General features: G+C 51.8%; 9 protein-coding genes across 9 annotated transcripts; 5 read left to right on the top strand and 4 right to left on the bottom strand.

Moving 5' to 3' along the window:
• Positions 1-78: 78 nt before the first annotated feature.
• STEHIDRAFT_163419 (uncharacterized protein) lies at positions 79-1,806 on the bottom strand (the record flags this gene model as incomplete). Its single annotated transcript, XM_007311092.1, has 5 exons — positions 79-208; positions 268-900; positions 967-1,024; positions 1,079-1,191; positions 1,718-1,806. 5 exons carry the CDS (start codon positions 1,804-1,806, stop codon positions 79-81), a joined length of 1,023 nt encoding a protein of 340 aa, XP_007311154.1.
• A 50-nt stretch (positions 1,807-1,856) lies between these two features.
• Positions 1,857-2,306, bottom strand: STEHIDRAFT_163420 (uncharacterized protein; the record flags this gene model as incomplete). The annotated part of the gene is made up of 1 exon (XM_007311093.1): positions 1,857-2,306. One exon carries the CDS (start codon positions 2,304-2,306, stop codon positions 1,857-1,859), a length of 450 nt encoding a protein of 149 aa, XP_007311155.1.
• Positions 2,307-4,364: 2,058 nt separating this feature from the next.
• STEHIDRAFT_163421 (uncharacterized protein) lies at positions 4,365-6,751 on the top strand (the record flags this gene model as incomplete). Its single annotated transcript, XM_007311094.1, has 4 exons — positions 4,365-5,381; positions 5,441-5,718; positions 5,781-5,969; positions 6,670-6,751. 4 exons carry the CDS (start codon positions 4,365-4,367, stop codon positions 6,749-6,751), a joined length of 1,566 nt encoding a protein of 521 aa, XP_007311156.1.
• A 1,136-nt stretch (positions 6,752-7,887) lies between these two features.
• Positions 7,888-9,317, bottom strand: STEHIDRAFT_116325 (uncharacterized protein; the record flags this gene model as incomplete). Its single annotated transcript, XM_007311095.1, has 2 exons — positions 7,888-8,409; positions 8,496-9,317. The coding sequence occupies 2 exons, from the start codon at positions 9,315-9,317 to the stop codon at positions 7,888-7,890; spliced, it is 1,344 nt and encodes a 447-aa protein (XP_007311157.1).
• Positions 9,318-10,918: 1,601 nt separating this feature from the next.
• STEHIDRAFT_135615 (uncharacterized protein) lies at positions 10,919-13,627 on the top strand (the record flags this gene model as incomplete). Its single annotated transcript, XM_007311096.1, has 2 exons — positions 10,919-11,067; positions 12,145-13,627. 2 exons carry the CDS (start codon positions 10,919-10,921, stop codon positions 13,625-13,627), a joined length of 1,632 nt encoding a protein of 543 aa, XP_007311158.1.
• Positions 13,628-14,500: 873 nt separating this feature from the next.
• Positions 14,501-15,225, bottom strand: STEHIDRAFT_116327 (uncharacterized protein; the record flags this gene model as incomplete). The annotated part of the gene is made up of 4 exons (XM_007311097.1): positions 14,501-14,538; positions 14,597-14,603; positions 14,695-14,942; positions 14,997-15,225. The coding sequence occupies 4 exons, from the start codon at positions 15,223-15,225 to the stop codon at positions 14,501-14,503; spliced, it is 522 nt and encodes a 173-aa protein (XP_007311159.1).
• A 3,129-nt stretch (positions 15,226-18,354) lies between these two features.
• On the top strand, positions 18,355-19,279 carry STEHIDRAFT_68998 (uncharacterized protein; the record flags this gene model as incomplete). The annotated part of the gene is made up of 4 exons (XM_007310980.1): positions 18,355-18,449; positions 18,565-18,593; positions 18,672-18,741; positions 18,970-19,279. 4 exons carry the CDS (start codon positions 18,355-18,357, stop codon positions 19,277-19,279), a joined length of 504 nt encoding a protein of 167 aa, XP_007311042.1.
• Positions 19,280-19,933: 654 nt separating this feature from the next.
• Positions 19,934-21,444, top strand: STEHIDRAFT_163426 (alpha/beta-hydrolase; the record flags this gene model as incomplete). Its single annotated transcript, XM_007311098.1, has 4 exons — positions 19,934-20,175; positions 20,382-20,688; positions 20,764-20,956; positions 21,038-21,444. 4 exons carry the CDS (start codon positions 19,934-19,936, stop codon positions 21,442-21,444), a joined length of 1,149 nt encoding a protein of 382 aa, XP_007311160.1.
• Positions 21,445-21,971: 527 nt separating this feature from the next.
• STEHIDRAFT_163427 (uncharacterized protein) lies at positions 21,972-24,652 on the top strand (the record flags this gene model as incomplete). Its single annotated transcript, XM_007311099.1, has 13 exons — positions 21,972-22,387; positions 22,462-22,702; positions 22,777-22,976; positions 23,031-23,077; positions 23,142-23,254; positions 23,319-23,382; positions 23,440-23,529; positions 23,595-23,694; positions 23,763-23,827; positions 23,898-24,015; positions 24,069-24,087; positions 24,152-24,336; positions 24,409-24,652. The coding sequence occupies 13 exons, from the start codon at positions 21,972-21,974 to the stop codon at positions 24,650-24,652; spliced, it is 1,902 nt and encodes a 633-aa protein (XP_007311161.1).
• Positions 24,653-27,181: the final 2,529 nt, after the last annotated feature.

Consider the following 27,181-nt stretch of genomic DNA (forward strand, 5'->3'; position numbering starts at 1 on the left):
GATATCAAAACATGAAGAAAGCAATATGAAAGCACGCGTCCATCCGGAACAATGTAAGGTACGCGAGGTTGCTTAACACTACTCGGTCGCAATCTTGACTTTGCCGATACGGCCCTCGGAATGGTAATGTGCCAACGCTTCGACACGCGTAGGGAATCCTCTCTGCGCTCCACCCGATATCCCTTCCACTTGCGCAGAGGTCTCCGGCCTTTCGAGCAGAGAGAAAATGAGAAAAATGCTTTTGAGAACAAAACAAGAGGAACACACCATGTATAATAAAGTCCTGGGCGACGACCAATGCACACAGCGTAGCAATAATGCTTGTTCTTCTTCGACACGCGGATCTTCCTGGGAACCGTCGGAAGTGGGCCCTCAAACGGAGCCGGATAGGTTATGCCTACTCCGGATGTGGCCTGGACGGTGATCGATTGCGAAGAAGACGGGGATGACGTGGCACGAGTGGGCGACGGGACGGAGCTTTGGGTGGCTGCAAGTACGGCGGAAGTGCCGGCGGATATCGTCGGCACGGGGCGAGCATGAGGCAGAGACGGTTTCGAGTGGGAATGGGCGTGTGGGATGTGCGGGGATGGAGCAGTCGAAGACCGGACAGAAGGATCCGGGCTGTTGTCCTCGTAAAGAGAAGCATGGCTGGCTGTAGCGAAGCTGTGGGAACGAGGAAGGGCAGAGGGGGCACGAGCGGGAAGCGGGGTGGTGGGCGCCGAGTAGTCCGGGAAATCGTTAGCGTTGTTCAATGCTGATTGGGTGGGGCTGTAGTCGTAGCCTAGCGCAAGCTCGCCGGTCTTGGAAGCAGCCGAAGTGGCGCTGAGAGCGCTGAGGGCGTCCGAGAACGTCTCGTAATACGCTCTATCAATGCCGTCGATAGCAGCAGCTGCGCTCCGCCTGAACGTACATTAGTGATATAAACGAGCCATCAAGCGCGTGATACTCAACTCGTCGGAATAATACCCATTCTTGCGAGCACCGAACACGACGAAGTGTCCAGCAGTGGGATTGAGAATCGAGGCTGCGAAAGTGAGCATGAGACAAGAATAAGGAAGAAAAATACAATGGAACTTACGACCGCGGTTGTCTGCTCGTCTACGTACAAATCGAGGGGAACGAAGCTGAGCGTCGGACCGGGGGGAGACATTCAGATTGCGGTCGAGCTCATCGGCGAGTTCATCGGCGGGACTGCGAAAGTCCATGTCAGATGGAACAGGCGGTAGTAGAGGAACAAATGGTGGTAGAGGGACGGAGCAAGGAAGAGGAAGGACGCGAGGAAGAGGAAGGACACGAACGGTGCGATATGGACGAGGAACCGGCACGTGGTAAACACATGCTGCCGGAGAAAAAGCGGGCCGGCCACGGTTCGCTGACAGAGCTGGCTGGCTGTCGTCGTGACGAGTGAGGGAGCCTGTTCAGCGGCACAGAGACAAGGGAAGAGAGGGAAGAAAAAAGACATAAATAAAATGAAGATGCACCAAAACGTCGTCGTGAACGATAGCAAGATACCCCATGCACCTGCTAAGCCCCACATTCGAAACACGGAGCCAGTGGCAGCGATGCGCTAGCAAAACTGCCACCATCGATGAAGATGGGGAGGGAGCTTGCATCAGAGAAAGACGGGTGAGAAGGAAAAAGGGAAACAGAGAGGGGCGCACCTAGACGACGGAAATGTATCCCATACCCCCGTGACGTGGCCTAACGACTCCCGTACCGAGCGATATGATGTTCGGAGGGGAAGGCCAATACCTGGGACGTAAGGGAGAGCATCGCAAATGAACGTGAGGCCGTAAATTGAGGCATGGTGAGCGTCGACGGCGGTAGTGACACGGATGTTGATGGCGGCGACGAGATCAGCGCATGGCGAGCGAGGTGAAAAGAGAGATCAACGCAAGGGATACGTTGAGAGGAGTAGAGGGGTAGGACGGACGAGAAAAGGGCCAGGGAAGGGAGCACGCGAGGCGAGGGCGGGGGGCGGCGCAGGAGCAGAAGCGGGGAGCGACGAGCAGGGAGCCGACGACGACGGGAAAGGGAGCGCCAGGGAGCGTGCGAAGAGAAGGAGGGCGATCCGGATCACGGCGGACGAATTGCCGACAGCGAGAGCGAGCCGCGTGACGCCGTGCTGGGTCGGGCGTCCCGGAAGACGTTCGGGCTGTTGAGGGCGGTAAGAAGCGCATGCTGGGCACTATAGGAAGCATGCCGAAGGCGCCGAAGGCTCCCAGCAACTGAGACGAAAGAAGTAAAACATAGTTGAAGTAGGTGCGAACAAGTTCGCCCGCCTTTGCCGTACAATAGCCCGGCATCCCGGCATCAGCCTGGCATTTCTTTTTTTTTTTTTTTAAATTCAAATGTATTTGTATAGCGCCGCCATGAAGGCGAGGGGCGCTTGTACGTACATAGGTAAATACATGCAGGAATGGGGTCTGAGACACCTCAGCAATCACCACACTGTAGAATCCGAACTCCTACATTCAGTCGTCGAGAGAAGTCTCGGAGCGTGGCTTGTGCTCCGAAGAAGAATTAAGCAAAATTGAGAGAAATAGAAAAAAAAAAAAGAAAAGACCCGTCCATCATAGCTCCATGTCATCGGCTCCCGCCGTCTCCCTCCCTCTCCCCTTCTTCCCCTTTCCCTTCTTTCCCCCTCGAGCGGGAACCCACATACTAGGATCTACTCCAGGCGGGGGGCGGAGCAGTGCAGTGTGCTCCCGGATCCATTCCGGGTCTCTGCGATGAGCATAGAAAGAGCAGTCCTTCGCATCTGCACGATGACGGCCCTGGCAGTTTATGCAGAAGGGTTCACATGGGCACGTACCCGTCGTGTTCCCAGCCCTCTCACCAGAGGGTGTACCTCAATTATAAAGGTACTTGGTAGTAAGGATGGAAGTCTTTACAAAGGTTGCTGCCCCTGTACAATTACAATTGGAGCACCTAGGGCGTTGGAAATCAGTTCAGCGGTGCACGTATCCGTCGATATCAATGGTGAACAGTACTTATATCGAGATGCCTGCTTGACTCTTCTAAGTCCCCACTCAACGCATCCGTATCCGCTCAAGACCTCTCCTCGACCACAGCATACCTGTCTTTCTAGCCATATCTCTTCTACTGCCCAGTGCTACATCACTGGCAGCAAGACTGCATCTGCCTAAACCTAACTTTTCAGTCTATTCTGGTCTAGGCACTCTTCTCGCTCTATACCCGTAGGGCGCTCTCGATGCTTCGTAGTTTGATAGACCGATATAGCGCGGATAGATGGTTGTCCGAGTCTTGAATGACATGTGAAGAAATCAAAATTCCGCGGCCTGTCAAAGGCTGTCAAGGCAAGACTCAGACGCCTGCCCTCAACAGCTCCCTGCGCTCGTTCGTTGTTGATTTCTCTCACGCATCAGGCTCTCTTGAAGTGTCCCCTCGGCGCTTCAATCCTTGCTTTCATCTTCTTCCTGCACCCCTCTTCCTCAAATCCCTTTTTTTCGTGCACTGATACTAGGCTCATCGACAGGGCACTCGCACACGACTGGAACTCGACACCAATGGATGGGACCCAGCAGAAACCTCACGGGTCAGGGTTGCAGAAAATCCCGTAGCAGAACATACCAGGCGAGTCGTGCCCAAGTCGTGCCCTCCTTTGCGACAACTCTGCGTTTGATCCGACTGACATGGCCATATCTATTTCAGCTTATACCCTGCTCTTACCCGCCCGGTGACCCCGCCAACTTTCAACGGTCATTGAGGGGCCGTTACGGCGTTAAGTCGCACAAGGTGAGAGGCTTCCCCGCATCAGTCCTATCCTATTTACTTCTTACACTGACGTCTTCGTTTGCGTTTCAAATAGACAGGTTGCTTGCTCGGCACTTGTCACCTGCTTTTTCGTGAGTCCCTTCTTTGATATCCGCAATGCTTATGTACGTGACTGATTTCTGTGCGCTGTTCCATCTAGATTCAAGTTTTGCAAGTCGACATATCGTAGATCCCGAGATCAAGGCCTTTCTTCACACATGGAGTCCCTTCGAGAGGTTTAGTTTGGTTCATGCAGTTCATACAGTAGTGTACATCCAGTTTGTTCGAGTAGTTATCATGTATCTTCTGCAATAAAATGAATTTTCTCACCCAAACCAAGCAGTCCGAGTGAAACCTATCGAGCTCCATGGCATGATCCACAGCAAAAACCTCGTGGTCTATCGTGCTCTACCGCCCTCTATCCTGCGTCTACCAGAATCCGAATACGTCTAGCTAAAGGCAGGTCTATGATGAATAGATCCTGTCAAATGATCTATTCGTGTCTCCCGGGAGACCGAATAGACCGAAATAGCTAGGTTTAGCCAGATGCGGCCTTGCTGATGCTAGTACTCGTACATCTCTTGTACATGGCCCCCAAGACTCACAGCCGAGCTCGAAAGCCCGTTGTTCAGATCCTTGATCCTCAACAGGACATAAAGAGGACTACTTCTTTGACAGCACAGACAGACCCATCGGGTCATCCCTCGCAGATCGAAGGCGACACGAGCCCTTCGCAAGCGGAATCCAAGTTTCTAGATCCCTCCGCATCATTCGGTGTGGATATTCCTGTGCATCCCATAAACTTTTTGGAAGGTCGTGAAACTTGCACAGTGCTTGATCTCATTTCTGTCCCTCTTCCATCCCCTATCCATGCCCATAAAAAGGACATTAGACGATCGACCCGGGGGGTCGCGAAGACAGACATCGAGATACCTGTAGGGGAGAAGCTGGAGCAGGTTGTCTTTGTTCCCAACCTTCCCGATCAGTTCCTTGCTCCCGGAATGGGGTTGATGAAGCGACTTAGGCTTGATCTTCGTGGTTCCAGTGATGATCGTCAGCTATCAGGCAAAATCTGTGCTGCGTCTACTCAGCGCGGCCTCGCGCCCATCTTGTATTCTGAGAAAGATGTGGAGACTTATCTCCGTCAGACAGTTGACATACCTGTATCACTCATAGCACAGCGTCTGCTCGATGAAGGGCTTGGGACATCTCTCGACGAAGGTGGAGAGCCTTTGAACGGCCATGAACGCAGCCTTCAACTGCCCTTTGTCTCAGCTGCTCCTTCCACATATGTTGATCCTCATGGTGTATCAAGGGCCATTGTCCTGGACGCGCTGCATGTGCTGAAGCTCGATTTTCACCCACATGACGTGAACAAGGAAGAAGGACGAACTTATCCTCTAGCGTACGTTCTTCGTGAGGACAAAACCCCGCATATCCTACCCGAGAACCCTGAATTGAGTCCATTGCATGAATTCTTCGTCACTCGCAAAGACGTCGACATGTTTGACAACGCTACGGATGACAATACACTGCCAGCATCGAGATTTGTGCCTCCCACGTCGAAATCCGCGGGAGATAGAATGTCGATTGGGTCGAAGATTGTGTGTCAGGTAAGCACGGGTGCTCCCTCCCAAAGGCCTGACTATTGATGAGACTGTAGTTATCCACACAGAACTGGGTGTACAATACGCCTTTCAGTATTTTGAGCTCCTATTATTCGACAATATTCTCGTATTATCACAAGGGCTGCCTCTACTTCTCCAGATCTTATCCAAAAGGGCCCGAAGCTTTCTGCACTCAAGTCTGCTGGTGCCTTGCTGCGTCAGGTCTTTTCAAAGACACATTTGGATCTGCTCCTCTTCTACCTAAGGTTGATGTGACATGGTGGACGCCGAGGATGAAGGCGTACCAGATAGCCGGGAACGTTCCACTGGCACGGTGTGTAGTCCACTCTCGTCATCATGTTTCGGGATGTTTTGACGTTCCTTGCCCCGTGGCAGCACCGACAAACTCATCGCTCGAAAGGAGGCGAAAGCGTTTAAGGTCAAGAAATTGAAGGAAGAAGATGAACATGTTCGACATGCGATAAAAGGCAGTACAGTTGGTGAAGAGATTGAGAAGACGAATGACGAGATAGCACAAGGGCGGGAGAGGTATGATAACACTACAAGGGTATTGCAGGAGGAGATGTACGGGTTAGAGAGACTAGAAAGCAAACTAGCGGCTCTGAAGGTAGAAGACACAATGAGCCGTATTCATAGTTTGAACTGGCAGTACTGCTCAGCTGAGTATAATGCAGTCAGTTTGAAAGCACCACAGCGGCCACTGGAAACTGAGAATCAAGGGGGTGGCAAGCGTAAAATTCTGTACCGGATCTTACCTTTCGCGTTTAAGGCCTCACCCCTCTCCCTCCCCCCCCTCGAATATTTAAATGATTTTAAAATGATTTATTTAATACTTTTCACACAACATAAAAGATCAAAACGGAGGGTTATTGTGGTATTAACTCATTGCTTTGATGAATGTTGGTGTAACCTAGCCTAAGGCTAGGGGAGGGGATGACCGACGTCGACCGTAGCTTAACCTAGCCTAGGCTAGGGGAGGGGATGACCGACGTCGACCGTAGCTTAACCTAGCCTAAAAGTATTCATTATTATCCTTTTTACACTCAAAACATCTTCTATTCACAGTTCTACCAGCACTGTGTACAAGAGTAATCATATATGAGCCCCACGAACCCTCCAAATGGCTGCCGTAGGACCTCCCGTAATGTCCGGACAGTTCGCGTTTAAGGGCCCTCCGGGCCCCCTCCCCCCCCTACATCCGGTTTTTTATTTTATTCCTGCCACCCCCTTGCTGAGAATGATGTATTTATATCTACTCCATTAGAATTCGGGAGACCTCTTCTGCATCTGCCGCATCTACCGCATCTTCAGCCTTGGCTGTCACTTCCGCCTGTAAGGCTCCGTAATCACTCGGAGTCACCGATCGTTCTCACATCAGCAAGACCGCATTACTGTGGCGGACTAGGAAGCTGGACAGACATAGAAGCTGGACAAAGATTTTTAAGATTTTATGCACTCATCTTCATGCCATGGTTCCTCTATGTGACATATAGATCTACATATTCTCCTATGGTATGCAAACGTGCTTCGTGTTATGTTTGTGAATATTTTGCAGGAGACGGTGGAATGTTGTTGGATTCGGTGTTTGTGGCACAATTTTGCCACATGCAGGCAGCCCGTCTAACGTGGACACCTCGACCAGCCTTTACTATCAAACTATTTGCTCGCAAAGATGTATGTAGGGCATAAACATGAGTACATTCTAAGTAATCCCAACTTATTCTGGTGGATAATGAACGCCTACATTTGCGTTTGTCATCTTTTTTTGGGGGGACCCCATGGCCGAAATGCCACAAGAGGCCCCCGCTCGGTGAGGCTCTAGCTCAAGCATCATTCACATTCCTCATAAAATAAGTGGATAGATCTTTGGCCTTAGATAAACACTTCATTTCCAATGGTATGCATACTTTTATCAGACCGTTTGCTTTCTGGAGAGCACAATTTTACCGAAGTGACCTGTTTTACACCTGTCCAACAACCTAGTTGAGGGCGAGCGAAATTTCTAGGCGACACTCACGAAGTAAACAAGAAGCTCGTTAGCCGACCGGCAACATACCAACATCAGTCTTACGCGAACTTACTTCATACAGCAACGCGACACCAAAAGCGGCTCTATACGCAGAACTGCATCACCAATCCGAAGATATCGGAAGCGAGTGGGCAGAGAGCCTACGGGAATTCACAGTACCACAGTGCCAGAAATAGTTTTACAACCGAACTCAATTTTCCTATGTTACTCAGGATAAGACATCGCGCCACATGCTAGGGAATTTCGTCTCTATGACCTCTATTCCAGTCCCAATCAAAACAATCACCAACACCAACAAACGATGAGCATCTTAGCGTACATCTCAGGTCAAAATAAAGGTCAGGACACTCACGGAATAATTCGCTCCGCTCAACCTCACCACCTTCACCTTCACCTTCCTCATCCCGCCTCCCTCATACTTCTCTGAAACACCCACATCCCCCAAGGAATATGTCATGTCGACTGATCGCACCATACATATCGGATCCCGACACCTCTCCACCCTCCACTCCGTATCGACGCCCCATTTGGATTGAGCCTATCGTCTCCACCGTTGAGGAAAAACACCCGTTCCCTCAGACGTGCATACAGTCCATCTTTCTCTCCAGCCAGAACTGAGGTTTCTGCCGGTTCGAGGTCTGGGATGTAGTAAGTGATGGAGTAAAGTTCTTCCGCTCGATGCATGTATCGTTGTCGATGTAGGCGCGAATGTTTGCTCGGAGGTAGACGTCGAGAGCGGTCGTGTGGCGAGGTGGTTTTAGGTTGGGTTCGGGGAGAGCTCGAACGATGAAGATGTGGGGTTCGACCCAGGATTAACGACGAGTTGTCGTGGATCGCTTGTAGGGGTTTCAATCGTAGACTTGTGTTTGTGGTAATGTTTGCGTTTCCGTTCGCGCGAGGACATAGAATGCCATCTGTTGTAGTTGCTGTAGAGGGCGATATGCTGCTAGACGCAGAGTTGAACGCCGATCGAGGCTCTGCGTGTGGGGGAAGTGGGATTACTGAATGAAAAAGGGGACGGATGTCAACGAACTGGTCCTGTGTATGCGTGCTAAACTTACCACCACGAAGTCCTTCCGCCATCGTCTCCGTCTGACATTCCCGTTTCCCACATCCTCTACATCCCTGTCCAAATCCAGCTCGTTCACCTGCAACTCTCCAGTTGACCCAAAGTCCACCACTTCATCTTCCTCCGACGCCGACGTCAAATCTTTCTGCACGACTCGATTGGCATCCGCACCTAAATTCGCACCAGCGGTATATTCGTCTATAAGGTCGCCTTCCTCCACCTCTACTTGAATACTCGTAGGTCCATCATCATCTCCATAGGAATCTATACCAGGAATAATCTCCCCACTCAACAGCTTATCTCCGCGCTCGTGCTCGTGCTTGTGCTCGTGTCCGCGTTCATTCTCTTCTTCGAGTACTTCGCCCTCTTCCACCAGCATCTCAATACGCTCCACACGACGGAAGACAAGCTTATTCCCCGCTTCATCCTCGATCACACTTCCTTCGGCGGATCCACGCCCTTCTTCCCTCTCTACTTCCTCCCTTTCTTCGACGAATCCATCCACTTCGACTTCGCCTTCTTCCACAGCCTCCACTTCGACTCGAGCTCGAGCCCAGGCTCTGATTCTGAGTCGTTTCTCTATCATCTCTCCTTCTACCCCGTGTTCGTCGTCCTGATACACGAGGCCTGACTCCTGCGTTATATCGTCCACATCCACATCCACATCCTCGTCGTCTTCGCCCTCTCCTCGTTCCTCCACCTCCCTGCGCCCGACAAACCCATCCCCATTTTTATCATATTCGCACTCCCGAGTATCCCCATCCGTATCCACATCTTGCATCTCCGTGCCCGCTCCTCCGACGCTCGTCGACATTCCCAGTATGCTGCTGTTATTGTTCCTGAACACGAGGAAAGCGCCCCACGGCCGACGCAGAGTTTAAGTCCGGCGAGAGGAGATGCAGCGAATTGGCGAATTCTTGTATGAGGTTGAGGTTGTGGTTGAAGAGAGATAAGAACAGAAGTGGGGGGCAGGTGAAGTTGCGTGCGAGGGTGAGAGAGTGTTTGAGCGATCGAGTGGTGGGGAAGGAGGAGCGGGTTATTTTGTCGATGACTGAGGTTGAGATTGTGGGTAGATGAGGGATAATCTCGATGAGCGACGTGAAATGGAGGCACCAAGGGTTCGACGACGTTGACCGGCCGAGCAGAAATGAAAAGGCGCATGGAGAGGGAGGAAAATAATCCGGGACGAAAGGGGAGAAAGACTTACCACCAAGGTACCGCGCCACGAGCCCGTTAATCTGCCCAGCACATACGCCGATGCCCCACCCTTCGGACCATGACCATAGTCGGAAGAGGGATGGAGAGAGGACAAGTCTTTAGGATCGGCTGCGGAGGGGGAGGTAAGGCGGGCCCAGTCTGCGACTTGTCGCTCGCTTTTGCTAGCGCCGTCCCCATGAACGTCGAAGGGAAACATAGGGACGCGAGCCGCTTCTTGGTGAGGATGAGACAAAGGCGAGGACGGTCGTATGTCCCACTTAGGATGCTGTAAGCACTGCGTCTTCATCGCTTCGTTATGCTCCACGATATCTTCGGATGCCGGCTCATTGAAACCCGAAGCGAGAGCATCAGGTTGTGTATTGAGTGCGTATTGGGGTACGCTGAGAGGGTTGCAGTCGGCGCGGACAACGTATGATAGAATGGCCGGGAGGCATATAGGGGGGAGCGTGAGGGTAACGGTTCGGGAAAAATGTGGAAGCGTGATGGTTCATGGACGTTGGAAAGGAGTGGATGATGAGTGGGAAGATGTGGCTAGATGAATGGGATACTAGAGGGTCAAAGATCAAGAACACGAACGTGCTAAATGTCAGTGTGGCGTGTGGCGTACCAGAGACCCGTGGGAGGAGCAAGTTTTGGATATGATCACGACGACCCTTGGCCTCGGTAGAGATCATACCTTAAAGATGAGCCTGTTAGCATCGCATCGACTCGAAACCGCCAATGCCAGGTACAGAGACGACGCCACACACGCACGGCAGAAGCTGAGGATGGATGTCAAAGCGTGAGTTCGAGAGAGATAAAATGAAGCCGGGGTAATAAATGAAGCCGGGCCCGACGGTAGAGGACGTATGCAAGACTTCAGCACCACGTTGACGTTCAACTACAATATCGTCTAACTCCACTCCCGACAAGCTCTCCGCGTGCAAAGGCTGAGGAGGAGGCGTCGCCGGAGACAAAGAATCTGAATGTGCTTAAGTGCGGTGTAACGCAAATATGAGACCAAGAGCAAAGCGCAAGATCGAACGCGTGGCTCTTCGGCAATGCCCGCAAACTTGAGTTGCGGGATCATGCCGAGGGCTGCTTCGCCAAACCGCTCTCCCCAGCGCTCCCCAACTCCCATCCCCATACGCACATCCTTCTCCCCTTGACAATATTCCTCTTTACGACTCACAGCGTTGCGCAACCTCACGAAGAAGAATGCGTTCCATCAACATCAAGTCCTTGTCGTCTTCATCAACAGCCTCTCCTTCTACCTCGTTGGCTACAAAACAACACAATCCGTTGCGACATCGCGCTTCAAAGTTATTCAATGAGCTTATTCTGTTAAATTCAGGAAGGGTACCTAGGTCTGTATGTTCTCTTTATCTGTCAGTTTTGGCTAGCAGTGTTTGCGAAAGAGGGTCTTGTCGTCTTGCTTGAGAGGTTGGGCGTCAGAGCGTCGAGTTTTGGGCCTCGGAATCGTGAAGAAATGGCAGGAGATGTCTATGATTCCACTGTCGCGTGCGTGAACGACGTTGAGGTTATACTGGCTCTACAGCTTGACTGCTACCTGTCATGCGAGGTATGGCCATTCTCCTCGGGTCGGGGCTACCTTCTCCCTCGCTACCTACAGCAACGCGCTCAGTAGTATCATGACCGTCATTACGAGTGGAGGTAGCAGGTGGAGCTGTTCGGTGTGCAGTCATCCTCGTCCTCACGGCGACCGATATCGCCACTCAAACCTCGCTCGTTGATCGCGTCCCAAATTTGGTATCAAGGACGTCTTACGACCATCGGACAGTCTGTCAAAGCCTGACATGACATTGCTCTCGACATGTATCACACGCAGAGACTGCGATATTCACATTTCGCTCTTTACTGCACGTCGTCCGAGTGGCTCTTTCGCCGGAAAGGGCGGATTACTATGGCTATTTTTCGCTCCTTCCCGCTAGTCGCACGGGCTCTTCTTCACGTCGCTCTTCCCTGCGCGCCGGTTTTTGCGTTTCTTCAACCCGCTCCCCACGCTCACAGCATCGTCATTCACATGACTCTGAGTTAAACTATCAGGCTAGCCCTGTCGTTTTTGGCCCGAGGCCTTTACACACTGGGTCGCTGTGGGCCTGGTGTTCATCAGGCCGGAGTCGACTGGAGCATGCTCCATCGAGTTCCGGGTAACGTACAACTCCCTTCGGAACTCGTTCAACGAGCACAAAGACACATTTTCCTTTCGGCGCACGCGGCGTTTGTGGGATATGACGATCCACGATTCCCGTCAACTTTGTCTCTGTTCGGTCTAACACGGCAACGGAGCAGCGTTATGGGTGCGACCGGTGCACCATGCCGCGTCTTGACCCCAACATAGTTCCCATATGCGTTCTACTTTTGCTTTTGTATCCTGCTCTCGTCCCGTTGTCCCGCTTACTGACGCGTTGCACTTTTATTAGACATAAAACATCACGCAAAGGTTTCGTTAACCCAAGAGCACTCGACCACTGCAGACTCCCACCCGAATTATGGATCCAAATCATCCGCGAAGCAACCTTCATGACCCCCGACCCGCTCAGTACAGCCGAAGACCTCTCCTTTCTCGAATCGTCTTCCCTCCAGCTCTCGTCATACTACGCCGCCATGCGCTTCAAGACGAACGTCTCACTGGTATCGAAGCGCTGGAACGCCTTCGTCAAGGTCTTCCTCTTCGAGTTCGTATGGATCTCCCGCGCCCAGCAGGCCAAGGCGCTCGCGCACACACTCCTCATGGAGTTCGTTGAGGGACGGTCCGCGGCTTCGGGGAGGTTCATAAGGCGGTTACACATCGATACACCCGTACTCGAGCGCTGCTCGCCACAGGACCTCCACACCATCCTAGAATATTCGCCACAACTCACGATCTACACCGACAACCAGTCTATCCAGCGAAATCGATGTGACGCCCTTCCCGACCCGCGGTGTTCACCGGAAAAGCTCCTTTCACTCCTTACTCATCCTAACTCCGAGCTGCGCCGTCTTTCGTGGACGTCTTACGACGATGTTCCCTTCCATCTCCGCATGTCGCCGCTGCAGAGTATGCCCACCATGCGACTCGAATATCTCGAACTCTCATCATGCTCCCCCAATTTCCACGCACTCTTCTCCGATTCGCTGGAGTCAACATCGCCGTCTGCAGCCATGAGCGTCCATCTTCCCGCGCTCCGAAGCCTCAAAGTCAGCCTCGATAACGGGATGTTCGCCGTCCTCGCCTCATGGTCCATGCCACACTTACGCAACCTCTCCGTCGTCTCCGCCGACTTCAGCTACACCGGCGCAGGCTTTTATCGGTTCTTTGCCGCCCATGGGAAATTCCTCCGCCAACTCGAATTAGGCCATTCTTCCTCGCTCATCGAGGAGCACTACCTCACCGCGCCACACTACCCCCGCCATACCACGGAGAACAGGTCGCTCTCGTTGGCGAGGTGGTGTCCCAATCTGCGCGAGTTGATCTGTTCGGCGGACGCGGAGTGGCACTGGGAGAGTCCGGACTGGATCGCACCGCATGTGTTGCTGCCTTCTCATCCACGACTCGAGATGATCGCCATCCGTGATATCGACGCACGTATCATCTCAGCGCTTGACATGACATCCAACGCGCCCTCAACGGACGATACCGCCTTTTTTCCCCTCCTGCAGCAAATGTCCTCGATCCTCGGTCCCGAAGCATTCCCTAGCCTCAAGTACCTGAGGGATCTGAGCGTGGAGAGCAATTCGATGAGGAGGCAGAGACCGGAGAGGGCGGTGGTGCAATTCTGGGCGAAGGTGCTGGGACGATGTAGGAAGAGGGGTGTCTGGTTAGAGGATGTGGAAGGATTTAACGTGACGATGGGGACTTTGAAGAGGGCTAGGAAGGTTTTGGATGTGAGGGAGGCGGTGGAGGAGGCGAGGTCGAGGGGATGAGTGAGTGTTTGCGGACCTTGTTCTTTTTTTTTGTCTGCCCTTGGTCGGATTTCTTGTGGCCCATTTCATCTTCTTTCTTCTCGATTTCTTGATCTCGAGCTTGTTTTATGGATGCTCTCGTTCCTATCCCGCAACCCAACCCCGTGTGTCCTCAGCGAATCCATTGTGTCCATCCATCGCGTCTATCCCTCCATCATGAACTTGTGCATTTATATCTTTGTCCGTCCCCCTCCGTCTGTCACCCCCTGGATCGTTTCCCTTCGTCTCGTAACCCTTGTATCCTTGGGGACAATTATTTCAGAGATAGTACTACCGTCGTTACCCCTGATAGCAGTGCTCAATGGCAGAACCGTGTCTTTGCGCGCGTTAGTCCGTTGCAGGCAAAGGTCAGCATTCACGAGTCTATACGCAGATAAAATGATCAACATACATCCTAAGGAGCTGGTTCACCGGAGCATAAGTGGAATACGAGAGGTACTTAAGTCTTGAGAAGAATGACCGCTGCGATAGACGGTTAGGCTTACACTGGAAGTGTCTCTCTGCAAACTGCCTCTAAATATGGTAGCTCATTGAGACTGTCGTAATCCAGATCGCCTCCAGCATCCTTTTGAGCATCGGCGAGATTTCCCCCCCTTCGTTCTATTTTCACGATCCCGTCGAAACATCGTGGAGATACTTAGTCACGATACAGAAAAAACAAACGATAGCAATTGATTGTACATGATAACAGGCCAGAAGACGTGTATGAGCCTACAACGACAGCAATACTGCAAGAAAAAGAGGGCAGAAGACGACAGGAATACTCCAAGAAAAACAGCCACAGGCTCCCGCGAACCCTTCTGCCTTTCAAACGATATGCCGGTTAAGTTTTCTTCACTGAACGATCCCGAGACTTGTCGTAGGCCTACTGACTGGATTCGGGTCTAAGTATGTTAAATGCGAGCCACAAAATGAGGAGCACACACTCACAGTTCACCTGTATGCAACTTTGTCAAGAGGTTTGCCAACCTATCAAACCCCTGCTCCACTGAGGCCTGCAAGCCCTTCATCGATGCTTGCACACCCACCAAAGTGTCCTTCAGTTCAGCCTCCCTCTCCACCTGCCTAGCCTCCCTCTCCGTATCTCTAACCTCCTTCAACGCATCTCTCTCCACCTGCCTAGCCTCCCTCTCCGTATCTCTAACCTCCTTCAACGCATCTCTCTCCACCTGCCTAGCCTCCCTCTCCTTATCTCTAATATCCTTCAACGCATCTCTCTGCTCGTGCTGCGTGAATTGTTCTTTCATCAAGCTCATCAATTGATGTATCGGATCGTCTAGCAAGCCATGAGTTCAAAACCCGCTTCAGTCGCACAAAGAAATAAACAGACCATGAAGCCCACTGGTAGAAGGCCCATAGAGGGCACGATCGCTAGATGTCGTCGATGGCGCAGTTGCACCGGAAGGCAGGGGCACAGACGGCGGTGCGGGGGGAGGGGGGCCAGACATTGGTTGATTGAGCTGGTGAGGTGGAGGATGGTACGGAGCAAAGCCCGGCACAGAGTTGGACACAGTCGTTGCAGCCGTTTGATCAGCACCGCTGGCGCTGCTATGGGACATGGTTGAGGCTGGCTGCAAGCTGGCTGACGCAGCGCATCGATTGCCGCTCGATGAGTCCGATGGGGCGCTGACGGCCACGTGGACCTGGCGCGTTCCGGTCCTATCCGGGGCACAAACCTGTTCCTGCGACCATGACATCTTTTTTTCATTGTACCGCTGCTGGAAAGGTGCAGAGCGCGAAGTATCGAAGTCAAATGTGTGCTGAAGTGTACCGCTTTCTCTCTTTTTCATTAGCTTTAGGTAGGCGAGTTTCAGTCTGAGGCATCCTCCCTCTTGAATGGCATGTTCGCGATCACTCATTCCATGCCCGATCTTGGACGTTGCGGTCTCAAAATAACAGCGGGAACGTGCCCAGTCAGCACCAATCAAGATAGAATAAAAACATTCCGCACAACGTTCATAACGAGGCTAAACCCGTCGGTGGGTTTCGCTTCCAATAGTCTATTCAAGTAAGTCCATTCGCACTCGTTCAATATCCGCTCGATTTCTAATGTTACTATGGGCTGAAATTGACGGGACGGGTAAGGATCATCCACCCCGATAAGGCTTTGATTGGAAGAGGCCCACCCATCGTCCGTCGAGAACAAGGACGATAACCTTGTAGGTTTTCGCCTCCTATATACCCCTCTCGAAGATCTGTTCGCGTTTGCTCAATTGTTTCTCGATTTTCAATGTAGCGGGCTGAATTTTCCTGCAAGGGGTAGCTCGACCATCCTAAATAAAGGTTTGACAGCACACCGCCCACTGATCCTCGAAAACGAGGCAAAACGTGTTGGTGGGTTTTCGTTCCTAGCACCCCTTCTTGAAAATATGTTCGCATTTGCTCAATTAGGGGTCCATCTTCAATGCGGCAGCGGGCTCGAAATGACGGGACGAGGTGGGTGCATTAGCCCCGATAAAGGGTTGGAAGGAAGCAGACCACTCAACGGTGAGAACGAAGTGAACTACCTCGGTGAGTTTTCGCCCACAAGACCCTGTTCCGAAGATGTGTTCGCGTTTGCTCAAATATCCTTCGATTTCCAGTGTCGCGGCCTCAAGGGAACGGCACAGGTATATACTATCACTCACAATGAAGATTTGGAGAGAAACGACCCACGCATCGTCTAGAATGCGCACAAACAGCGAGGTAAATTTCACTCTCACCCCCTCCCCAAAGTTCGGTTCGTTCTCGCTCATTTGCAGTTCGTTCCCCAAGTAAGTAGCCCGACATGACGGCCTACACATGGGCTGTCTATTGCCGTCCGTGGTCTTACGCACCAACGCTGCAGATGGACGTGATCGATGCGAACCTCCGAGGTGAGCCATGGCCCCGAAATGCTCCTCTTCGAATTTTCGGTCGCACTTGCTCATTTGCGGCTCGACCCGGCTTCATATAGGCTCAAAATGTTGGGAACAGCTGACATTCTTGAGATTGTTGGGATTGAGATTCTCCTTCTCATCAGAGAAGAAGAGAGCGATGTCGGCAACAACACCGATCTTGGCGACGGAGGTGTTCTCGTTGTCAGATAACACAGTGGACGACGTCAATGATGTTGAGAGGCTACCGCGACGAACGTCACGGCGAGAAGAGCGACGGGTAGCAGTGTTCGGACACATGATTGATAGTAAATAAGATGGGGTTGGTGGTCAGACTTTAGCGAGGGTGTTGGTGGTAGTCTGGAGTGAGCTGAAGAGAAGGTCCGACACGCAGCCACCGTCGCCGTTTCTTCCCGGACTCCTCTTCCTCTGGCCCTTCCTCTGGCGCATGCACATTTCCATGATCCCCGTCCCATCTTTCTCTACTCTTCCAGTGCCGAAGACGACTCGCAAGACGAACGGGATCCAGCGGAGGAGGTGAGAGGCTGCGCCGGAGTTCTTGATCAGCTTGAGCGAGGCGAAACCGGGGATGGTGAGGAGGACGGAGGGATATGTGCAGCTTTTAGTCAGGGGATGCTTGGGCGGGATAGAGGGAATCGATGTGAGAGAGGAGGAATTGGGTGGGTGGAAGAGTTGGGCAGGTGGTTGGAGGCTGATGTAAGTCTTTTGTATTTCTTTTCGTTCTTTGGTTTCCTTGTGGGTGGAGTGGCGAGAAGGAGGTTTGGTGCGTTGCGGTGGGAGCCTCGTATGTTCGGGACAACGTGGAAATTAATGAGGCGTTGAGGCTTTTTTCATCGCTCATTCCTTTCACTTCTTCTTTCTGTATCGTTCCCGTGCATTGATCAGAAGCTGATTATATTTCGTTGTTTGCCCTCCTCGATGCATATTACACGATCCCGCCCGCCTTCCATATCCTACCCACGCCACTCCTCTCGGACGAAATATTCACTCACCACCTACCCGATCGCTCAAATCAATGGACAAATCAACAAAATCACACTTACCGACCAAATCTCGACCACAATCCAGCCCTCCGACGACCCGACAGACGATGCCTACCCCCGCATCTATGAACAATCGCTAGACAGGCTCGCGTGCGCGGTCGGCGGGAAAGCGGCGCTGCCCGCTGCGTTTCAGTTGATACCAGGCATGTTGGTACGTCGTTTTCACCTTGGTCGTCTCCGTTCCCCTTGGTCATTTTCTTTCTTTCTTTCTTTTTCGTTGTTATTATTGTCTCCATCAGCTGATTCGTTTCGTCCTTTTATTCATCCTGTTCACTTTTGGGGCTGCTGTTCGTGACGGCGACGGTGCGTATCGATGCGACGGTGCGATGGTGTGTTGGTGCTGGTATGTTCGGTTCACATGGTGCGATAGGCGAGCCACGATTGGAGGTTGAGATACGCGGGCCTCATGGCCATCGCGGCGGTAGGTGAGGGAACGGGTAAGGTGATGCAGAATGAGCTGGGGAAGGTCGTCGAGTACGTTCTTCCCTCTGACCTCATTTTTTCTCCCTTGGCATGAAGTGTTTGTCTTTCGCCGTGGACGGTTGGCTGTGTCGTTTGGTTATTTACGAAGGGATTGGGGGTGTGGGTGGATGCAGAGCGGCTGAACTGGGCAAGTCGTGATCGGGTTCCTCGATATTGTGTTCGTGGACAGATATTGAATTCGAGGCAGGGGCGGTAGCTTAGAGAGGGAGCTACAGTGACGAACGTAGAAGACGGGGGAGTGTGTGGCGGGAGCTTACTACTACGCGTGAGACGCCACTCGGATGAAATGCTGATCTTGTTTTATTTTATTTTCTCTAGCTTGATCCTCCCGCTTTTCAGCGATTCATATCCGAGAGTACGATATGCGTCTTGTCAATGCGTGTACGTCCCTGCTGTCTGCCCTTCCGTCCTCTTGTCCGCATCCTTCCTCATCTCCTTCGATCCCCCTCTTTACTTGTTTGTTCACTTGAACTAATCCTCAACCTCGTCGATCTAGCGGCCAGCTCTGTACAGATGTCGAGGTACGTAACGATATCCCAACGCGCACTTTCGCGAAGCGTAGATCTTGAACGTTGACGTGTTCCGTTGTCGCTATTCAAAAAGTCATCCAGGCGGAATACCATCAACAGCTTTTCTCAATACTCATCCTCACGCTCGAGGCTCCCGAGTCGAGGTACGTGTCATCGATCTACGTGTTCTCCTTTCCACATATTCCACCGCCACTATTCTTCCTGTTCTGTGCTATTTCTCAGACTATCGGCTGCCCTTCACCCGCTCGTTTCGCTCTTCACGACCTTTGGGCGACTTTCATTCGTTATTTACCCACTCTCTTCGTTGTCCGGATGATATCTTTATGAGACACCATTCTGACTTACCTGCCCTCGCACCTTGTTCGTGACAGAGTGCACGCCCACGCCGCAGCCGCCCTCATCAACTCCTGCGAAGGAGTCGAGCGCGACACGCTCATCGCGTACCTTGATCCTATCGTCGAGCGGCTCCTCAAACTTTTTAAACCTGCTGGCCTCTCTCCCGCGAATGCAGATGCGAATGGGGCTGGGAACGAGAATCCGACAGGCATGAAGAGATATGTACAGGAGCCGGTGATTACGACGTTGGTCATGATTGCGGATGCGAGTGAGGATACGTTCACGAAGGTGAGTTTTTCTTTGTTCCCCTTGCGTTTGTGGCTGGAGTTGAAGTCATGTTATTGACGTCGATTTGGTTTCTTCTTGCGTCGGGTGACGTTGTGTCTGGGTGGCTTGTACTGGCGTGGATGATGTGACACTTTGGTGGCTCGTGGTCGAAATAGCATTACTCGCGCATCATGCAATTGCTCCTGAATGTCCGCAAGAACGCGAACCGACCGGAGTATAGGAAGTTGAGAGTCAAGGTGATGTAATGTGCCGGATTGATCGGTACGTCGAGTCTCCGTCTCCCCTTGTTGAATTCGTTCAATCCGTCCGAGCCTCGATGTGCTGACTATACTTTCTTTACTTATAGCGATCGCGGTGGGACGAGATGTATTCCGGCCAGACTCCCAAATCTTCATAGAGCAGTTGATCCGATTATAAAGTACGTCTCTCTTTTCTCTGTCTTTGCGCCTCGATTTGACTGTTGCATGTCTGCGTTCGAAGACAGCCCGGTCGATCCCGGCGATGCCATGCTCCCTCACTACCTCATCGCGACGTGGGCGAAGGTCTATCAGGCTATGGGATCCGAATTCGAACCTTACCTACCGGTGGTTGTGCCGCAACTTTGTTAAGGGCTGCGAGTGGACGTTTCAATCTACAGTAGGCTCCCTTTCATTCCCTTCTCTCGCCCCATTCCATGTTTTCCCGTCAAGCACTCATGATTCTTGGTCACGAATGTCTATAGAAGGCGAGGACGTCCCGGAATACAAAGAAGGGTGGGAGACGATCACTAGGGGCGGAACGCAGGTCGTCGTTCGCACTTCCGCCATCAACGAGACATATCAGGCTTTCGAGACATTGGTAATCTACGTGTCCACGCTCGGGACACACTCCAAAACAAAACTTGGAACAAACCCTTTTGAACTATCCGGTCATAACCAACACACTCGCCCACAATCGCATCCTGCCCTTCGCCTGTGCCTGGCCCTCCGCCCCCGCGCTCGCACCTCGACCCTCGAAATACCTCTCTCCGTACCCCATCAATACTTCGCCCAATAAGTTCAGACCGTACCCTTCGATTGATCATGTACGGTACCGTCCAAACCTTCTTCTCACTCACCCCGTCTGTGCCCCTTGGTGACTTTGTCGTACTGATATGAACATGTATCCGTGGCGACGTCAGGTACTCCAATGCTATCCCCACTTCTCCGAAGTCCCTCTCCGACGTCCAACCGCAGTTCGAGGAGCTTCTCACCGTCTGCTCCATTCGGCTCTCCCTCTCCCGTCCCGAAAAACTTGCTCTGCTCCGCTCGATACCTGCACGAGAACTCACCAGCAAAGTCATGGGACTGAAGATGCACACCTTCCGACCGGTGCTGGACGGTGCCTTCTTTCCGACAGATCTGTTTGATAGGTTCAAGAATGGAGACTTTGCGAAGGAGTTCGAGAGGAGACGGTTGGAGTTGTTGATTGGTGAAGTTCGCGACGAGGTGAGTCGTACCTCTCCATCGGCTTCTGGTCGCTCAGATGGACTGATAGCTCATGCTATTTTTGCTCGTACACAGGAAACCATTTACCGCCAAACGAACCCACCGGACTCGCTGGAGACCCTGCATCTTCAAGTCTCCAACTACTACCCGTCGCACGTATCGGACAAGCTCATCGACGCTTACCTCACGCGCAAGGTTCACCTTCCGTACGCACACCCAGACCCAGACCCGAATATCGACGCATGGAAGAAGGTATATGGGGATATCAGTATGTTTATTTTCTATCGTTCTTTGTCCCACTCTCCCACTCCGAACGCTATGTCCTTACTCGTTCTCTCACCTACCCCAGTCTCCGATGGTCAAGTTCGTGCCCCCTACCGCCTCCTAATTGACCAACTGCGCCACGCAAACGTCCCTCTTTCCCGCGTCCACCGCTACCTCATCTCCTACCGCCCCTCCTTCATGGATCGCGTCGCTCCCGCTACCCTCGGCGTCGGCCACGCTTTCGACAAGCCCATCTGGAATATCTCGATCATGCATGGGCCGACAGAGGAAGAGGAAAAGGCGATGAGGGCTTGGATCGCTGACCTGAGGGAGTTTGTGAATCGCGGATTGAGTGAAGAGACGGGTGGGAAGGGGTATGGGACGAAGGAGTGGGAGGAGTATAAGGTTTTGGCGGAGGATGGGAAGATCGAGGTGAGGAAGGATGCGAAATGGGCGTATTTGCTGGAGGTTGGGGAGATTATGGCAGTCTAGAAGGGTTGGTTCAGGTTGTGATTGGTTTCTTTCGTAGTCCGTGGTCTTGCCAGGTTTTTATTGTCGAACGACAAACAATCATCTCATGACGGCCCATGTACCAGTTCATACCCACTTCTACGATGCTTGAGTTCTTTCATTTATTTATTCTCCCTTGGTTGGCCTTTGTTAAATCGATAGTGTAATCTTTGAACTCCTGAGGTGCTTCTTCGCTCAATCGTCCTTTGTCTCTGATTTCTTTGTCGCGGACACATAAATTGGAGCTACGGGTAGAAACTATACACCCCTCCATCGATTCGAGCATCGAACATACGGTATCCTGAGCTACTCCAAGGAGATACAGCCAGGGATCGGCGCAGTATATCGAGTCGAGTACATAAACGACGCGCAAACAACGACACACACCGGCAAGCGTCCCTGAGCCAGCGACGGAGATTGTTGGCTGCACCCCACACTCGTCGTCGATCGTGTGAGTGCCATACGTATCCTTCGTTTTTATCTGCTTTTCTCCGCCCTGGTCGTGTCCGATGCCGAAACATCCCTCTTCACCATCACAATCCCCATCGCAATCACACTCGCTTTCGCCTCCAGCACTTGACCAACAACAATCGTCTCCTCGCTTCGAACTCGGTAACAACTCTCACTCGAATTTCCACAACGCTTCACAATCACCACAACCACAACAGCATGACGACATTTCGCACTCGCCATCTCAAACCGCATCAGCTTCAGGATCAGGCTTGAATTCTACTTCGAGACACGATGCAGATACAGCCACCTTTACTGGATCTAAGAACGTCGATACGCGTACTGGAAAGAGAAGATACGCAGCATCGTGCGAGACTTGTAGGCGCAGGAAGAGGAGATGCGATGGGAAGGGAGAGAATGGAGAGAGTCTGTGTAAGTTCTGTCCTCAGGCGGGGATTCCGTGTGTATTCCCAAGGTGCGTGGCTTCACGATATCTTCCGCACCTTCGGTCTCTGATCGTTTCCTCTTCATCTCGATTGCTTCGTGCAGGTCCGGAGAAGCCTCGAGGCTCGAAAGCGCCATCGCTACGGCAGCAGCTTCCCAGTCTTTCATCGAACAGCTCGCGAGCGCTGGAGATGATGACCGCGAGCGGATGCTCATGGAGTGGATGAAGCAGCGCGATGACGGCGAGGTCAGCAAGCCGATTGTGTCGACGAGGAAGCGAAGAACGTTGGTGGAGAAGGAGGAGGTCGAGGAGGACAAGTTGGATGAGAGCAGCAGTCTTCCCGAGGTGCGTGCCTTTTTCTTCTGCGTGTCTTTGTCCTAGTTAGGTTGTGCCCATTTGACGCATTTTTTGGTTGATAGACCAGTGCAGAGTCCACCAAAACCTCAAATATCATCGCCGTCTTTGACCGAGCAGCAGACGAAGATTCGTCCGTCAAGGAGACTGCTGCTCTACGCCAGGACGCACTCAATCGACTACTTGCGGTCGCCGTCAATAGCTTTTCGGAATTCCGTATTCCTACCTTAGCGGAAAGCCAGTTGATGATGGAGAGCTACCTCTGGTGCGTTTGCGTCGTCCTTTCTTTTGCTGTCGTATTCTAATCTCGCGTTCTTAGCTGGCAGAATCCTCGGTACGAGGTGATTTATCGACCTGCTTTCGAAGGTACGTGAATCGCAACTTCTGAATTAGTCGGTCTACGTACGTATTGACCATCTGCCTCGGTCAGAAAGCCTCCATACCAGCGAACCCACGTTCTGTAACGACTTCCTCCTATGGTGTATTTACTCCCAAGCATCAAGACATATACCAGAGATGCGAGATCGGCTACATGAGTTTGCAGTGCGTAGCCCCTCTTTATTTTCTGTCTTCGACTTCGAATTGACGCGGATACCGCTATTTTCAGGCGAGAGCCCATTTGCTCCTGGCGGTCGAGCTCAGTAGGCCAAGCGCGATCGCGACTGTTCAAGGTCGGCCTTTCTCGCTTGGGTGATTATTCCTCGAGCCTGCAGGCTGATTTGCACCAGGTCTCCTCCTCATTTCTGGCCACAATGCGGCTGAGGGCCTGTACTCTCAGGCATGGGTCATGGCTGGCTATGCGTTCCGAATGATCGAAGGTAAAAACCGATAGCAGATCACTTTCTTTTGGCATTCGCCTCTGACCAAACGTTACCTGTGATAGACCTTGGATGGGAGCGTCCGAATCGCAGCTATGAAGGCCTGCTGGAGAAGCTACGGACGGCCGAATTATGCACGTATTGGGCGGCATATACATGGGACAAGTACGCATCCCCACTCTCGATCTTTTGGGTATCACCTTTACTAACGAAATAGAACGCGCTTGTTTCAGGACCCTATCCTTATCCCTAGCCAAAAAGCCTACCTTGAGGCCGAAAGAAAAGCCCTCACTTCCGCGTACGCTTTCAATCTCTGCCTTTATCGCGCCCCGACTAACCACCGGTCGTTGGTGCTGTGACATGCTTAGCTGTCGATGATGGAGGAACCTCGTGGAAACCATTCTATTCGGACATGCAGTGGGCTGAGTTTACGACAAAGCCGTACTCTGGTGCCCAAGCGTCGTTCGAGATGAGATGCTTCCGATAGTAGGTAGCGCCCCATTATTTCAGCAATACAGACAGTGCTGACTTTTACCAAGTTCGTGCTCACTCTACCAGGTACTTACACACCTTGACTTTGTTTGTCGATTGTGTCTGTAACTGACCAACTCATTGTTGCTAGTTCCTCGACGAAGTACTCGAGCACGTTTACTCCATCAAAGAGTCACGCCTCCTCCAAGCTCGCGATTTCGTTCTTAGTATGCGAGATCGCATGATAGCGTGGCAAGCTCAGGTGCCCGTCGAAATTCTCCTTGACGCGGACAACCTTCCACCGGTGTCGCCACCGGCGCACGTCATACAGTTCAAGTAAGCTTTCACGACATTTTCTGGCTTTCTTCGGCGTAAGCAGTAGTGTTGACCATACTTCACCGGGTTTAGTCTTTTGGTCCACACGATTTGGATCCTCCTCTACCGCCCCTTCGCCCAAACCGGCTCCCTCGCCGTCCCATACGCCGCCACAGCGTGCCGAAAGTCTGCCCAAGATATTGCCGCCTGCCTCCGCCTCTTCAAGAATTCATTCTCCGTCGCTCGGTCTACTTACCTAGCTACCTGCGTCCCGATGCTACGTAGTAGTATCGCTTTTTTCGACGGAGCGCCTAACGGGGCCCCCATACCCTTGTGAGCATCTTCATTTGAGAGACCGCCAAAAAGAGTGCTCTCCGAGGCACACACTTAGCGCATGCACAAACGAACTTAACTAGCAAACGAACTTACTGTACTCGGACCCCGCAAGAAACGAACTTACTGAGAGAAACGAACTTAAGCCTAGAAACGAACTTACAGTGAGAAACGAAACTAACACAAGAAACGAACCTACGATGAGAAACAAACTTACTGCACGAAACAAACTTACTGACGAAACGAACTTACGCTGAGAAATGAACTTACGCTGAGAAACGAACTTACTGTAGGAAACGAACTTACGCTGAGAAACGAACTTACGCTGAGAAACGAACTTACGCTGAGAAACGAACTTACTGTAATCCACAGGTATTCACATATAAGTATTCCCATCCGGTATCCAGAAACGAACTTAACGGAGGAAACGAACTTACTATAGTCTACGCGTATACACATTTGAGTATGCTCGGCCGACGTGCAGAAACAAACTTAAGCTACCAAACGAACTTACCATAGTCTAGCCTTATACACGTGTGAGCAAGCGAAGTTACTGACACAAGATCATTTACCCCGAGCAAAAGGTCAAGGCAACAGCAAAGCGAACTTACACTCCGAACCGAACTTACCACCAAAAGTGATCTTGTACACATATTCAGACCCGCTCACGAGCTGTGGCTGGTTTCATGATACATAGGGTTGTCTACAATCACAGGCAGTCATAAGGCCCAGGTGCCATGCTGCATAATAACTTCTATCAGACATACTACACAATTTCAGAGGTAAGCTGACCAGCAGAGAGCAGCTCACGCGTGAGCTGCAGATTACATAAACAGGCGCCTAATTCACGCCACACTCGAGTGGCCCGTCCCTCTCCCATACCCAAGTTCCCACTGATCCACCTGTCCCAGACTAATCGTGCGCACCTGCAAACTGCCCCGTTGAGTCGACAAATCATGAGAAAAATCTATCTGCCGCCCATATTATGCATCACGGAAATCTGCCGAGTCCTGCAAGCTCATATATTTCGTTCGCAAGGTCATATATGTGATCCAATCGCTGAAATACTCCTACAACAAGTGAATTGGGTTATTGTGCTCATTCACATATTGCAAGGCCTATAGCGAAGGACCCCAAGTTACTATAGGCCCTCAAAATCTGTCGCGGGTCACATCTCTTCAGCCCAGGTTGTGCTTTCGAGTGTCCATTTTGACAGCGTGATCGAGCAATGGACTGTTCGCGAACAATGACATTGTGTATTGGGTAGCGCTACAGTACATAGTGGTACAGACATTAAGATACAAAGGACGAGGTAGCAATTACAGGCAGGGTGTTATACAAATCGGGCGACAGCAGCAAGAGACGAGACCAAAGAAAGTAAGAAACATGTAGTACTCCACTGGCATGGTCGGACAGAAGATGCGAGTGTGCGTAAAGGTGCTCAAGATGAGGTACGAATGTAAGTAGTTGCCCGCATACGACAGCGCGTCGCGTACGACGTTCACGCCGTACATTGATGATGTCATCCCCTAGTCCAAAGACGAAGCACAGTGTCTGCTTCGTCTTGTGTGGAGGGAATGTGGGAAGGGACGAAAGCGAGCGCAATAAGAAACAGACAGGAACGAAACGAAACGAATGCAACAACGCTAACGGACCCCACCTGCCACCTTCGCGTCAACACGCGCTCGCCTCGCGAACGTAGTCCAGGGGCGTCTGAGCCGTAAAGCGCCATGTGAAAGAAAAGGCTTTGGCCATCGTAGAGTGAAGGCTGGAGCTGAAGACCAGCGAAGGCGTCAGACTTGGGGGGAAAGGGGATGATGGTGGTACAACTCGAAAGGGACTCAGCCCGCGCAAGAAAATGATGAGTGCGCTGGCGAGTCCCACGCTGAGTCCCAAACTGCGCCTTCTTTGGTGACGCATCGATTCCGGCCGAGCTCGGCCGGTCTAGATATGGGGCTGATCCCAAGCCAATCCAACATTTCGCAGCTTTCTAAGCTTGAACAACCTGTTTCAGCGTAAATAAGTGTTTTCAAGTGCAATATAACTGCAGATAACCCACGGTCACCTTGCGCCACCATTTATTCGGTACAATCAATTGTAAGCCTCGGCGGGAATCCGTGATGTGGTGCTACGTGCGCCTCGCAGACAGAAACCTGTATTGCGAGCGCAATACCGTGCCCACCAATGTCGATGAGGGTTCGACGGATGCCCTGCGTATGAGGAGTGTTCAATGGCAATAAAAACCGCATGTGGAGAGGAAAAAATCGGTGGCAGGTGCGAAGAGGTAAGTGAGTGACCTCGAATTCCAGACGCGAAACACGTCCGAAAGCCCCAACCTCAACAGAGACACTCCATTTGGGTGGTAAAGAGTGCCTTCCACCAAAAAATGAAAGGCGAAAAAACCGAATGAAAAAAAGCACACTATGTTAAGGGGGTGCATCATGCCCCCAGGCGGACCATCGTCAACTGTGGGCAACTGGGATAGAAAACCATTAGAACCAAAGTCCTCAGTGGTCTGAGTAGACATAAGATC

Source organism: Stereum hirsutum, assembly GCF_000264905.1.
Source record: "Stereum hirsutum FP-91666 SS1 unplaced genomic scaffold STEHIscaffold_23, whole genome shotgun sequence".
In the NCBI taxonomy this organism is placed as follows: Eukaryota; Fungi; Basidiomycota; class Agaricomycetes; order Russulales; family Stereaceae; genus Stereum; species Stereum hirsutum.